We start from the raw sequence: 15,933 nt of genomic DNA on the forward strand, positions 1-15,933 counted from the left end.
CACAGCCTGTAAATGTCAACAACAAAAGGAGTGTGTAAAACATGTATATTGTAGTGGTGGCAGTATACTGTGTATATTTATACTGGCAGTATGGAAAATGATCATTTGGAAATACTTAAAATGGAAACGATCATTTACTGTGAGGTGAGGTGTGGCTGGGGTGTGGACAGTGGTTGTGCTTTTGTAACGCTGAGGTATGGACAGCTACACACTGAGGCTTTGAGCCTCAGTCCTGCCTGTTCACATTTTATTCTGTAAAAACTAAATTTTCACTGCTTTTATGACCTTTTTAGTGGGGAGAACATAGCTAGGATTTAATGATTTAACAAATCTTAAATCCTTTGTCCTCCACAATGCTAAATGGCTGGGAGTCCTCAATCACCATGCTAACCAGGTCTTCATCTATTTGAGATTGTTCTCCTGAGGAAAGACAATAAAGACAAAGCACAAATATAAATATCACACACGTAACTTATTACAGTTGTATAATATTGTTATATCATTTAATAACATTACTGCATGCTATATTATCATTGCATTTGATGGCTCACCTGGTCTTGCTCCACAATCGGTGTTCCCCCTATTCTCATGCAAAGCTCTGTAGTGCCTAAGCATGGATGAGGTGTTGTTGTTATATCCCAGCTCCCTGGCACATAGCAAACACTTCACCTTGTACAAAAGTACAGACAGCTTAACATGAATTGTATTGCACCATCAGTATTATGAAAATACATCTTCTGTTGAAATTTACATACCTTGTTGGGAGGAATAAAATCAAAATGTTCCCACACAGGGGAGGACATCCTCCTCTTCTTAGCTGGCTCCATTCTCTCCTGACTTTCTCTCCTCACTCTCATAAACCTCCAAACTGTCTCCAAACTCTCACTAACCCCAACTCTCCATCAAACACCCACATTTTGAATGAAGTCTGAGGGGTTTATATCGCTGTCATATCTCGCGGCAAAGTTCAAACCACTTCATGAACCAGTCACGTGGTACAGCCGGGCAGCGAGGCTTCGGACGTCATCATTTTCAGCTCCTCCCATAAATGAAGCAAGCCTCGATACGCGCATCGCGGAAACGCCCCCTCCATTACTCGACACACGCTTCGAAGCCTCGATACAGAACGTCACATCACTAGTTGTAGGTTTTACTGTTAGTCACACTAGGTTATGCGGTTGATGCCACTCTTGTATGTTTTCACTGACCTTTTGTCGAGTAGCTAGGTAGGCCTTTTGTTTTGCATGTTTTCTTTCAGTTAGGCCCTGGAAGCTATCGACCTCTTTTTGTTTTATTAATTTCTTTGATTTGGATCAACTGCTCAGTCCTCCTCCCCCACCTCTTTTCTGTTAAGTTTGACTATCCAGGCAAGCAACCAATAAATCCTGCCTGATACTTAACTGTTCTGTGGTCTTCCTCCTTCATTGATTGTGGTTGTCCAGTGTTGCTGTCTCCTACCTACCTTTGCCTCTACCATGGTGGGGGGGACGTAACACAAGTGGGGGCTCGTCTGGGATCGTTTTATGCTGTGGACAACCTATATTAATGAAAGTGTGCCGTGATTTTTTTTTTTTTTTTTTTTTTTAGGGTGTCTACGTTTCATGGTTGCTGTCGAATATGAGTTTTGACCTGCTTGATTTTGTTACTCAACCTAGCGTTGAAAAAATTGACTTGTGTCGCAAAGACGACTTGTTAAGTATTGCTGCCCAGTATAAACTTTCCGTACCAAAATATGGAGTGAAGAAGGATATTAAGCAGGCTTTGTTGGAGGGGTTAATCGAGTTGGGTATTTTAATTAGCCCTGTTACAACTGAGGTACCTTCTCAGGACCCTTTAGCTTCCCCTGGAGCCTCTGCTAATCCAGCTTCTCCAGAGAGAACTGAAGAGCAAGCTCTGCTTGCTACACCTCTGGGTGCCCAAGTTAACTTGGATGTGGCTCCCCAAACTCTACCTCGCTTTAAGCTTTTCACTCCAGAATCCCAAATATCTAGCAGTGATGCAAAGCTTAAGGTTCGCTTACTACGTTTACAGTTGGAGGCACAAGAGAAGGATAAGGTGCGTAAAGCAGGTTATGATCTCCGGCTGGAGGTCCGTAGGCTTGAGATGGAAGCTGAAAAGGAAATCAGGTTAAAGCAGCTTGAAGTAGAAGCACTGAAGCTGTCATCAGGGCAGAAAACAGATGCCACCAAAGAAACCCCAAAAGTCTCCCCAAAAATTTTGATGTTAGCAAAAATATTGCTCTAGTACCTACCTTTCGTGAGACTGAGGTAGATTCATATTTCAACGCTTTTGAAAAAGTAGCTACTGCTCTGAACTGGCCAAGAGATATGTCGCCCATTTTACTTCAGTGTAAATTAGTGGGCAAAGCTCAGGAGGTAGTAGCTTCACTTCTGTTAGAGCAGAGCATGAAATATGAAGTATTGAAGGAAACAATTGTACGTGCCTATGAACTGGTACCTGAGGCCTACAGGCAGAAATTTAGGAACCACAAGAAGTCCAGCAGTCAAACGTATGTGGAGTTTGCACATGAAAAAGGGGCTCTTTTTGATAAGTGGTATGCTGCTAACGGAGTTGTGGATGATTATGAGTCTCTGCGCGAGTTAATGCTACTGGAGGATTTTAAAAATTCATTACCTGAGAGAGTCATAATGTTCTTAAATGAACAGAAGGTGACGTCAATGTCAAAAGCAGCTGTGTTGGCTGATGAGTTTGTGTTGACACATAAGAATGTTTTTACTCCTATTTCCCATCCAGATAGGCCCACAGCCTTGCGCTCAGCACGGCTTGAGTATAGTTGCTCTGCTGCGAGGCCAGTGAGGTTACCTTCACCTCCCCATGGTGAGCGTGAATGCTTTTATTGCCATAAAAAGGGTCATCTTATTGCAGATTGTCAGGCATTAAAGTGTAAACAGCAACTATCCTCGCAACCAAAAGAGGTGGGACTGATTAAAGCTACAGAGAACGGGAGGGCACTTCAACCGAACAATAACCACCCTGATCCCTGTTTCAAACCATTCATTCTAGAGGGAGTGGTTTCACTGACTGGGAATGCAAAAGATCATCAACCAGTAAAAATACTGAGAGATACAGGGGCCTCTCAGTCCATCATTAGAGGAAAATGTCTTACCGTTTTCAGAGGAGTCATTTTGCCAGTCTAGTGTCATTGTCCAGGGAGTAGAACTCGGATTTGTGTCTGCCCCTTTGCACACTATTCACATTCAGTCTTCCTTAGTCAGTGGGATAGTTAAAGTGGCTATTCGTTCTGCATTGCCTATCCCGGGGATTGACTTCATCCTAGGTAATGACCTTGCTGGAGGCAAGGTCATCCCCGTTCCTGAAGTGTTAGACCAACCCGAGCTGAGCCTGGACTCTGACTCAGCCCAAGACCAGCCTGCCATTTTTCCAGCTTGTGTAGTTACGAGGGCCCTGACAAAAAAGTTTGGTCCTGACTTGGCCGATTCCTTTATGAGGTCAGATCCCTTTGGTGATGTGATCAAATTTACCTCTGGATCTAAGGTTCAGGCCACAGTTCCACCTGCTGACAAAACACAACCAATCCTGGATTTGCCAGTCTCCCGTGAGGAGTTCATTACTGCACAGAAAAATGATGTAACCCTGTCCAAGTGTCATTCTTCTACCCTCAATCAACAGGATGCCAAGAAGAAAAAGCTGGCTTACTTCCCAGATGAAGGTCTTCTGATGCGCAGATGGACAAGTGAGGTCTCGGAAGACGCAGATTGGTCTGCAGTTTATCAGGTGGTTGTACCTACTGCCTATCGTACCCAGGTATTGTCCTTAGCACATGACCATCCATGGTCAGGACATTTGGGGGTTAACAAGACATACAGCAGAATTCTGAAACATTTCTTCTGGCCAGGACTGAAATCTGATGTTGTTCAATACTGCCGTACTTGCCATGTGTGCCAAATGACTGGCAAGCCAAACCAAATAATCCCACCAGCTCCTCTCTGTCCTATCCCAGTAGTAGAGGAGCCATTTCAAAAAGTGATTGTTGACTGTGTGGGTCCTCTACCTAAATCTAAAACTGGAAACCAGTTTCTGTTGACGGTCATGTGTGTTTCAACTAGGTTTCCTGAGGCAATCCCACTACGGAGGATAACAGCTCAGATTGTTGTCAAAGTGCTGTTGAGATTCTTTTCAACCTTTGGTCTGCCTAAGGTTGTGCAAACAGACCAAGGCACTAACTTTAAGTCTAGAGTATTTGCCCAAGCCCTGAAAACATTAGGCATTGAACACATAACCTCGAGTTCTTACCATCCTACACTAACTTTATACTTCAAACACACTAAATGTCACAAATCTCGCACATCTCAAAATGTTCTCTCTCTCTTTTGCTCTCTCGCTGCCATCACTGTTAAAACTTCCCCCCTCTTCCTAAACAACAAAATGTGGTGTGCCATGTCATTTTTTGATTGGTTGACATGAGACATTTTTCCACCCTTTGTTTTTTTTTTTTTTTTTACTCACAGGCAGAGACATGCTACATAGGGAAATCGTGACAAAGTCAGAAAACACAGACAAATTTAAAAATACGTTGAGTGCATTATGGGTATCTATGATGGTAAGAGTGCGTTTTTTGACTGGTGGCTCGCAGTTTTTGGGGGTAGTGTCTTCAGGAAGTCAGTGATGGTCAACTTGCATGAAGTCTTTCAGCCATGACAGCACATCAGTGGTTAAAGCAGAGAGATGTAATCAGTCAAACAGCATTTGTTCCAGCTCACTTCCTCTCAGCTGAACTGCGGTCAGCTACAGGAAGATGCAAGTTATTTCCACAAATCTGCAACACAATCAACACAACCAATGTTTTTAGATAAACATGTCTAAGATAAAATTAAATAAATCACTATTGATCATTGCTGAGATAAGAATAGTTTGCTCTGTAATGACAAAGACCTACTCGCCACATTTTTAAACATTTTGTTGTTCAACAGCATCAAGACTGACGGAGTGTGTTTGAGATAAACAGATGACACATTTGCGAGTTTTTTTTTGCTGGTTTGTCAGTAGTAGCTCCTGAAACGCAAGTCTGCCACACATCTGTTCGACTAACGCCAGTTGATCTAAATGCCAGTAGATCTGGAACACCGGCGATGGTGAGCAGCATGGCTATTTTCCTTTCATCTGCCCGACGATCCACTCCAACAGCTGCAATATACAGTTTGAACTGCTGTTTGAAAGTCCTCCAACTTGCATCCACGTTTCCAGTCAGTTTCAATGGACTTGGCGGTTTTATTGCATCCATCTTGTTGCGTTGCTTCTTATTCTTACCCCGACTCCTGGTACCATGTAATGTTCTTATTCCTCTATGAATAAAACATCAAGAATTGCTCCTGGTGCTAGCTTCAGCTAGCTGTCTATTGTTTTTTCTACAACGATCACTTCTTCTATTCTGTATATCTTATTGATTCCAGAGCGCCCCCTTTGGGTAGCTTCAACAATAGCAGCTATCATTACACCTCCTTAGAAACCTGGCCATCTGAATCGCTATGCTGCTCTGTGTCCTCTCCTTCATTTTCACCAAAATATGATCCTGAACTTAGCTCACTGTGAATCTTCTTCTCAGTTTTTGTATGCTGCAAATTGTAAATGTGCAATCTGGAAGTCAAATGGCCACTCAAATAGTGAATTCCCCTCACGTCTTGATATGCCCGTGTTTATTTTGTTTGGTTTTTGTGCAGGTATACTGCAAAAACCATGCAAAATAAGAATCCCCTGAAGCTCATATGATTAGGAGAGGAGCTTGCTGTAAGTGTTTTAGCTGACAGTGCACTTATGATTTCAGTTTTGGCTTTAATTATTGCTTTATACTCATAATATTATACCTGGGTCGAAACCGACCCTAACAACACAAAGGTCATAATTTCAACTAGGGCATTTTATAATTTAGTGAAAATATATATATATTTTTTATTTGGTAGAAATAGAGGTTCCTAACAAAGTCAAAAAGCCTTGATATAATAAACCAGTGGTTCTTAACCTGGGTTCGATCGAACCTTAGGGGTTTGGTGAGTTGGTCTCAGGGGTTCGGCAGAGCCTCCGCTGTGACATGCACGGCTCATTTTGTGCACCAGTAAAAAACATATCTATGTCTTGAATTTGAAAAAAATCACATTTTATTTTTAACTAAAGAGGGGTTCAGTGAATGCACATATGAAACTGGTGGGGTTCGGTACCTCCAACAAGGTTAAGAACCACTGCAATAAACAAATGTATGTGATTTTTTATGTATTTGAAATTTAAAATGGGTCGGTGCCGACCCTAACACGAGAGGAAGGTTAAGTGCAAATGAAAGGTCAGTACAACAAAAACTTTTACTTGTCATATTGAAAGATCAACATATTAACCAATATTTGATGTTTGTTGCAGAAAAGGAATTGGATCAGTTTGAATGAGCAAACTATTATGTATTTTGTTATTTTCCTTTGTTTAAATTCTATTCCTATTCTGTTTTAATTGAGTTTCCGTGTTTGTTTACAATAAAACTCCAGATCCAAGTGACAACAAGGTAAAATAATGTTACCTATCGATAGTGATGGATTATCGCAGGAGGCCTCAAATCACCAGCAGATGTCAGTACTTCAGATCAGAAAATGAATTTAAATAAGTTATATTTGAATTCGCATTGCTCAGATTGAGTCTGAATTGCTCAACTTGAATAAATGTTTTTAAAAAATTAATTTGGATTTGCATAATTTGAAATCCAATGTATTGGTTTGGAAATGATCATCACTAAATTGAAACAGAATTTTATATTTTATAGATGAATGTATTTGCTTGTATTTGTATGCTTCTATAATGTATTTTATGCTTTTTAAAATTTAGCTCTCGAATACTTTAAGTTTCACTTCTACAATTTTGTTTTTGGGTCAAACAAGAAAGCCACAGAGAAATCGAGCACAGGTTAATAGAGCTACACTGTGCCAGCGGACCCAGAGTGTTACTCTGCGGACCTACAGCATCTTGAGTTGGAACAGGGCACAGATTTAAGTGTTGAGTGAGTCCTGTACACTTGCTGAGATCCCCACAGTATGAGAAGGCAAAGTTTACTGGGTAATTTTAGGTGTATAGAAACTGCAAGTCTCTTCAATTTTAGTACTCATGAAAAGCACCATGGGTTCATTCATTAAACGTGCTGAAAATAACCTTCATGATATGAAGCCACAGTGCATCAGTCTTTGGTTAAGATACTAACCCCATGTTGCTCTCTGATGCATCCATCCGAGTGTAAATGTGTATGAATGTTAAATAGGCACTAACACATTAGAAAAAGTGCTGGGTGTGATTGGATGAATGAATTAGTTGTATAAAGCTGTATAAAGCGCTTTGAATGCTCAAGTAGAGTAGAAAAGCACTATATAAGAACCGGTCCATTTACCTGTTTGGTGGAAATAGAGTTGTCAGTGCAGAACTTCATATACTCTGATATACACTCTGTTAAACCATCAATGTCACTGCCATGTGTTTCATCATTTGTTTACATGACGCTTTTTATTATACATGTAATACATTTATTACTAACCTGAGAGTTTATCGACTGGTCATTTGACATGACCAGAACTGAAACAGAATCGTTTTAATTTAACTCCTGACAAGTTGGCATATATTTGGTGGTGGTTTAAAAGTCTTCCTCCTTATTCCTTCTCTGCCAACTCTCAGCCTCATTCTGTCTCTGCGCTTCCTCCTAGCCTACAACAGCTAGAGCTTAAAGTCAGGGTCTTCTCTTTCATGTTCCTTGCAACATTCTGCCTTTTCACAGGCCTCTGCTCTGTGTTGCCCATCAACGCCCCTGAACCTAGCACTCTTCTCTCTCTTTGTTCTGTCAGCCATCAGCAGCCTCAAGCATTAACGTCTTCTCTCCTGGCTTATTTGCTAACTCTCAGCTCTATCACTGACTCTCCTCTATTTCCGTTCCAGCTGTTGTCACATCTTATGTGACAACAGTAAGCAGGCTCATTCTCTATTCTGCTGATCTAGCCCTTGCTAACCAGACCTTTCCCAGCTTTCTTGTGTGTGGATTATTGCTAATGTACTTATGTCCCATTCCCTGTAGGTCAGGACTTCTACCACAGTAGGATCACTCTCCTTTTCTTTGCAGGTCCTGCTCTAATCTCTATCACTGCCGAGATGGGCCATCGGAGTCTGCCAAATATCTCTATAAAAATTGTGTACATCAACAAATCATGTTCATTTTTTGTAATGATCTCTCTTTATTTAACTTTATTTAACTAATTAAATTTATCAGAATCAGAATCAGAATACTTTACTCATCCCGAGGGAAATTAGGGTTACAGCAGGCAGCACGCTAATGGCGCATGCGCACTTACAAAGGAACCTTCTGACCAACTTTACACAAACATCACATTGGGCAGACATGTCAGAAAGGTAGGCTGATAGGAAAAAACAACGAAAATACACTACATGAGGTAAGAGGAGGAGAAAAAAAACTCCACTCAGACTGAGCTCCTAGTGGGAGAACAGTTTGATAACAGAAAAAACACCTCAGCACAAAAGCACATGACTATCAATACACCATAGAAACATAAGACAAGCAACAGGGGCGGGTAAAGGGTAAGAGAGAGCCGGTGTAGACAGCGCATCCGGTCCTGCAGTATATCTGCGCTGGTCCAGTTGACTGCTATCTTCCCCGGTAGGGCACAAGCATCGAAGGCGTTGGAAAGGGAGGGGGGATGAGTGAGTGCTTATCAGTGTAAGTGTGTGTGTGTGTGCGTGTCCATAGTTTAGCTGAGACAGTGTCCTTCGGCCTATCAGGCTAAGTAAACAGTCCTCCAGCCAATCCAGGTGTCCTTTATTTGACAAGCTCAAGCTTTTTGGAAGCTTTGTGTGTTTTCCAGACTTAGACAAAGACAAATATTGTAGTTATGGAGATCTCAGTTATTTACTTCACAAATTTATCGTTTTTATGTAGTTTATTACATTTACAGGTTTTGTTGTTGGCATTTTTGTTCCTTTTCTTCCTTCTGTTTTGTTTCCTTTATTATAGTCAGATGAATTTTTGTTCACCCAGGGGTTTCATATCTGCCTAATTGCCTCATGTGTGTATTTAAAGGCTCAGTCTCCCTTTGGCCTTTGGCAGAGCATCTGGTAATACAGGAAACTAAACTTTAATAATAAACATTTACAAAACAAATTTAGAGGATTCATATTTTTCCACTAGTCTTAAAACATATCTTTTTTCAGGGAAATATAGACCTTAAATTTCTTGATTTCAGAATTTTGATGGAACCATGCTTCCCACTCACACACAATGTAACACATACAATTATTGTGATGGTTTTAACGAAAACCACACTTTCAGTACAGTGGATGTCTAGGTCTGGGATCTTAACTTTCTGTTGAGGGAGTCATTTCCAATGTCAATGATGTGTCTCATGGCGTTGATTATTATAGCATCCATGTCAGGATTCAGTTCTCTTTCTGAGTGGTAGTTCTTCACTGGAAAAATAAAGTTAATAGGGATGCCCACACGTTTGCTGAACTCCTCAATCTAAATTAAAAAACAAACAAGAAATATAAAAAATATGAGAATTATTTTGACAGTTATAATGCATTCCTGTATACAGTTCTATTAAAATAAAGTACCCTTTTCTGCAGACATTCGCTCCTGTAGACATTTGTCACATCATGTTTTATCTCAGGAAAAGCCTCGTCAATTTTGGTGAAAATTGCCACTTGTGGAATCTCTGACAAAATAAAATACAAATATTGAGTGAATGGATTGTGATGTGAGATAAGTGTTTCCTAACACTTCTAGTTGTACATAAAAGACGGTGGTCCAATTTCTATCTGGAAGAATCATGAAAAATTTGGTAACTTCCAAATGACTGTGGTTACAACTGTGACTGTGGTTACAACTGTGACTGTGATTTGTGAACTGTGATTATAACTGTGAATCCAAAGACCAGGTACTTGGAGCTGCTGCGTGGCACATACGAGTCTGATGTTGGTGGAATAGTATTGACAGCTGAGATAATGTACAGGATATACACGGGGAATCTGTGGGTGTTTTAGCAAAGAAACTGATGCGCTGTGGCTCCAATTGCTCAGTGTAGCTCTCTCTTAAACCCATTTTACAAACTCTGGTTTAGACTCTGATCCTACCTACATTCTGCAAATCTCAGGTGGGTTATGTTTGTATACTGTTTGTATATTATTTATGTCTTTGTGCTTTGTGCTATTTTGCTCTTGTGAAGATAGCTCTTATTTGTTCAATTCTTCATTTACTTTAATTTTCACTTATAAATGCTATATAAGACAAAAATAATCCTCTTTTTTGAGGAGGTATTTAACTAAAAAAAATCACATATTTTGACTTTGAATTATATATTTTACGTGTGAGCTTACTAATTAATACATTTCTATCTGTATTTATAAATTATATACTAAGAGTAATGCTTCATTAATAAGGAATTAAGGGCTGACTTATAGCTTAACAATGTGAATAAGTGTTATTCTTTATTGATGGGTGTTTACACTGAAATAGCAATAACAATAACAAGTACTGAAGGCTTACATTAGATTTTTTTAAGGCAGTTAGTTCCCATTGTAAAAAGAAGAAGGAGTGATTTTTGCTCACCCAGCCCATTGGCTTCATCTCTGACGTCCTGTATTGCTTCCACAGTGGCATCACTCATCAGAGATGCAGTGTTGGTATCAACAACACAAACCAAAACGTGCACTTTGTCATTCTCAGTTGGAGTTCTGTTGTAGTATCTATCGCCTTTTGACAGTTTGTTTTCAGGGTTGAACTAAAAGATAAAGTGTAAATATAAAACAAATAATGTAAAATGATGAATTACCAAAAAAAAAAATAATAATAATAATGTAAAAATCTCATTCTTTTAACTGAATGTCAGAATTTTAAAAATGCAGTAACTCTACCACGTAACCATCTTTTATGTGGCCCTTCAGCGCCTGTTTGACATCTTTCACATGAATCCTTCTGTTTCTTCTGCTGGTTGTGTTTTTCAACCCCATCATGTCATTTAGGACAAAAGGGTAAAAGGCATTTCCCTTTTTGATCCTGTAGGTTGTATACTGTGGATCACATATGGAGAATACATTTATTTATTTTAACATTCAAACACTCTCAGAAACAGGTCCTATAATGATTATAAATTCAGAAGAATTTTAGAATCTATTGAGCTCTTGTTATTTTCATAATTTGTTCCCGCCACAGCATCACCGCTGGGTTAGTGGAATTTCATACCGAAACTTCAAGGTGAAAATTTTTAAGTTATTATTTTGGCCTTTTGAAACCAGAGGTGGTGAGCAAGGGGTGAATCTGATAGAGAAACTAAAGTGCCACTACTACTAGAAAGCGGCATTTGTAACACGAGCTGGTGAGGCAGGAGGGGCTAACAAAATCAGACAATGATAGCTATTGCATCTAGTAATAGCTAGTGCTCATTAGCACCAAGTATTACAGGGTTAGCTCATTGATGCTACTGATAGGATAGGAACATGGTGCATTCATTTGGTGGAACATAAGACTATCCGATTCCAGTTCTCACCACATGTTAACTTGGCATACATGACAGTAAAAAGCCTTCACCAACTTGCACATTCATGGATAAAGCCAGATCACTGATCTGCCTACAAGTTATTTAGTGAGTCACATATTAACTGTTACTGGCATAGTTGTACTCTGTCCATACCTTTTTGGTGAAACAGTCACAAGAGTTAGCCACCAAAGCCTTGCAACATACTCTCTTTTGTAAGACGCTGTTTACAGAATTGATGAAACTAGATTTTCCAGCTCCAACTGGACCATGAAGAAGGATCCTAAGATTTTGTTCTTCAACCTCAGGTTTGTAGTTCTCCACAAAATGCTGATCAGTTGGGTTCTCTCTGCTCAGGAAAGGAAATATTACATTATCTCACACCTTACATGGAAAAAATGAATAGACATAGAAAATCTGGGTAGTTTACTGACTAAACAGAGGAAATAATTCAAATGTATTTTTTTCTGTGAGCTTCACTCACCCATTGTTAATTTGCCTCCACGGGTTTTCAAGAACTGACATGAAACAGTTTAAAGAGAAAATAATATTTATGTATAGTACATTTTTTTTTGGATGACAACTCGTATCATTATAGCTTTTGAATAAACTTACATAGAGATGGAGCAACTGTTTTTGAAGACGAAGAACCCATAACTGAAATATTTATTCTATTTAATTCAAAGTTTACAGAAACGATTTCATTCTTGCTTTGGATTAAAATGAACCTACCTTTGCTTGACAAAGCCTGCCACCCAATGCCAGAATGTGAACCTATCTACAGTTTTAAAGTCTTCCAAATCTGTTTTTTTCTTTCAATTTAGCAGAACATGTGACTTCTAGAACTTCCCCTTTGTCACAGTTTACTTTCATTTTCATCTTGTTTATAGATAACATGAAAACAGCAACATATTGATGTTTCCACTGTCACGTTTACTGAAAATATTTAATCTTACATCCTAACAGTGTGCTGTGTCACTGTGTCTTTATGATTTCTGGAAAATGATAAAATTTTAACTGTGGCTTTTCATTTGGTTGAGTTTGATATACTTCTATCATATAAAGTCATGTATTCCCACAAGGGGTTCTGCAAATTATTAGTTTTTTAAAACTTATAAGTAAGTAAAAAAAATTTTTATATAGCACCTTTCTAGATAAAAGATCACAAAATGCTTCACACAAGGATAACAAAGCATAATTACTTTGTTATTATGTGAACTTGTCATGGGCGACTAGGCTTATTCAGGGTTTGGATTTAACCCTTTAACCCTTTAAAGTCGCTCTGTTTTGCGTAATTATTTTTAAATCCCGGTAGCTCTGCAACCACGTAAGCTAGCGCAATAATTTTTTTTGCATATGAAACCAGAGGAGTTGTACTTACATCTTATACCATCAGCTTGTCCTAGGTCACAGTTTCCTTCCACAAAAAGCTTTGCAAAAACTGCATAAAAAGCAATTGCAGCAACAAAAACATAATATTCCAGAAACACGCTTTGCCGATCCGATCAGCTGTTTGTAACACTTCCTACGTCCATCAGCGTGAACTATCGCATATCCGCCATGACCTGCCCAAAACCGGAAGTGATGTCATTTTTGCAGAAATGTAGTTTTTTACCATCATGGCCTCATAACCCTATACTAGTGTTTTTTAAAGTTATGTTTGACTTTCTGACTTTCTGTGTTGTTTCTGGGATGCTTAGGACTCATATTGCACTGCTGGAAATAGTTTATTTTGATGCAGATGCTGCTTTTTTGCAAATTTGCACTATAATATTTATTTTCGTTTTTCCTGCAGTGTATAGAAATTGGTGTATTTCAAAAATAAAACTATGAAGACACTCAAAATAAATTTCCTGTGGTAGGAAACTATTTTGTGCAACTTTTTTGTATTTACAGTTTTGAGGGATAAGCCTCTTAAATTTCTGTAACTAGAAATATATGTTAAAAAAGCAAAAACGATATTCAATTTTTTTGTAGTTTATTGCACTTTTTTGCAATTTATGTAAGTACTATGCACTTAATGCATACATATTATGAAAATCTGGGCTATAATGGTTGTATTGATGTATAGCAACTTGAAATTCTCCCAAAAATGGCACTACAACATGTAAAAATATAATATAAGCTCTGGCGGACTTGGTTCTATGGTAGGTCTTAAAGGGTTAAAGCTGGTCGGAGCGGGCACGCTCCGTTTTGCGTAACTATTTTTAAATCCCTGTAGAACCAGAGCCACGTAATGTTTTATCTGAATTTTTTCTGAATTTTTCAGTAGAATTCAACAGAGTTCCGAGTTAGTTCAACACTTAATTGAGTTAAAATAACACATCGGGAGTTGATTCCTGAAAAGTGTTACTGTGGATTTTAGTCGTTACTGCATTTTAACACTGTGGGTGTTAAATTAGACCACACCTTCATTTCCTGTGGAGCTTCGCATTCCAGAATCTTCGGTCGCTATTTTTTCTTTCTTCTGCGGTAAGTTTTATTTGGTTAAATATTAAGTTTTAGATTGATGTTAGAACAAGTAACATGATAACTAGTAAAAGAAATAATATTTATATCAAAATGCATCATCTTTAAGTGTCATATTTGAATTTTAACTGTTTTTGTTAAGCTGGGCTACTGCTAGCTAGAACTCTACAAAGTACCAGTTACTTTCCTAATATTGTTACGCCCCAGTCTAGGGGTACAGGAACGCAACATAAGTTTGAAAAGATTGCCCCGCCCTGGTCCCCAAAAACCATACACAGAGGGAAACCAATTTCTTAGTGAATGGTGATTTATTTTTCTACACTGCAAAAATGAGGCTCCGGGGTGAACAAAGGCCAAAATAACAAACAAAACAAGCTAAGTCAGGAGGAGGTGCTATCTAAAACCCTATGTGAAATCAAATATCAAACAAAAGACAAGCGCTACACCTAACTCCCTAACTGAAATAAACAGGAGAAAACAGTGCAAGGAAAACAATAAGGCAGCTCACCCCTTCTGTTCCAGTGCTATTTACAATGTGCTATTTACAATGAAAACTAATGTACACACTATATCAGGGGTCACTAACAGGCGGACCGGGGTCCGAGTCCGGACCCAGTCGCCATCCTATATGGACCCGGACCTATAGTTAACAAAATATTAAATTATATTTAATTTTGACGGGGTGATTAAATTTTAAGCGGTAACGTTACATTGTATTAGACCACGGAACATACAAACCAATTGTGTGCGAGTTAAGCCACCCACGTGACACTGCTTAGCCAATCACATCTGTGCATTCAAGGTGATCGCAACGCTGAGTGCAGACACAGACAGACAGAGGAAAGAGACGGTGAGTGGCGAATGACAAGCGAGACGATTAACGATACAGTGAGACAAGACGTGAGTGGGAGTCACGAAAGGTAAAACAACTATGGCGCTTTCAAAAAAGAGAAAAGTAGACACCGAAAATAGAACTTTCAAGACTGAATGGACCAAGGCATATATGTTCATTCTTCCGGCCGCAAGCAGCAAACCAGTGTGTCTCATATGTTCAGAAACCGTGACACTGATTAAAAGTGGCAATGTCAAACGCCACTATGAGACAAAGCACAAAGCTTTTGAACAATCATACCCACCCAAGTCTGAACTTAGGTCCCAGAAAATTAGCAGTCTCAGAGCCCAATATGATCAATCCACAAGGATCTTAACCAGTTCTTTCACTGCCCAACAACGTGCTCATGAATGTTCCCTCACAGTTGCTTGGATTTTAGGTTAACACAAAAAGCCCTTTGCAGATGCAGGTGTTGTCAAAGAGTGCATGAGTGCAGTAGCAGAAACATTACTTGAGGGTAAACAAAAAGAAGAGCTTTGTGACAAAATAAAGCAAATACCTATGTCAGCATCAACAGCCACAAAGAGAAGTGAAATATTAGCTCAGGATGTGCTGTCCCAGCTGGAAGAAGCTATTCATAAGACACCATGTGTAGGCTTGGCTGTAGAGGAGTCCACTGATGTGTCTGACAATGCTCAGCTGTTAGTTTATGTAAGGTTCTTCAACAATGATAAGAAAGAGTTCTGTGAAGACCTGCTAGGTGTAACTTCTCTTCACAGCACTACAAGAGGAGAGGATATTTACCTGGCCATTAAGGAAATGTTAACAAAGCGAAGAGTAGAGCCAAACCAAGTGGTTTCAATAACCACAGATGGAGCCCCTGCTATGATGGGGAGAGGAAACTTGAAGTGTTCAAAGAAGACCTGCAAGGAGACTATGCACACTTCCCAACAGTGAAGGAACAGGTTCAGGGACAGAGAGATGTGTCCTCTTTTGTTGACTTTGTTGATAAGCTGATTGAAAACTTCAGCAAACGTTTTGATAGCTTCAGCTTTGGACAGCAGCTCACCATGTTCATAAAGAACCCATTTA

General features: G+C 39.2%; 1 protein-coding gene across 1 annotated transcript; it reads right to left on the reverse strand.

Annotated features, from left to right (window-relative positions):
• Window positions 1-8,781: 8,781 nt before the first annotated feature.
• LOC113018084 (interferon-induced protein 44-like) lies at window positions 8,782-12,282 on the reverse strand. The gene is made up of 8 exons (XM_026161152.1): window positions 12,273-12,282; window positions 12,156-12,197; window positions 12,025-12,058; window positions 11,697-11,889; window positions 10,921-11,076; window positions 10,616-10,787; window positions 9,622-9,722; window positions 8,782-9,526 (listed from the first exon to the last, which is right to left on the reverse strand). The coding sequence occupies exons 2-8, from the start codon at window positions 12,193-12,195 to the stop codon at window positions 9,350-9,352; spliced, it is 873 nt and encodes a 290-aa protein (XP_026016937.1). The 5' UTR covers window positions 12,196-12,197; window positions 12,273-12,282; the 3' UTR covers window positions 8,782-9,349.
• Between the last annotated feature and the right edge of the window lie 3,651 nt (window positions 12,283-15,933).

This window comes from Astatotilapia calliptera, unplaced genomic scaffold, assembly GCF_900246225.1.
Source record: "Astatotilapia calliptera unplaced genomic scaffold, fAstCal1.2 U_scaffold_4, whole genome shotgun sequence".
In the NCBI taxonomy this organism is placed as follows: domain Eukaryota; kingdom Metazoa; phylum Chordata; class Actinopteri; order Cichliformes; family Cichlidae; genus Astatotilapia; species Astatotilapia calliptera.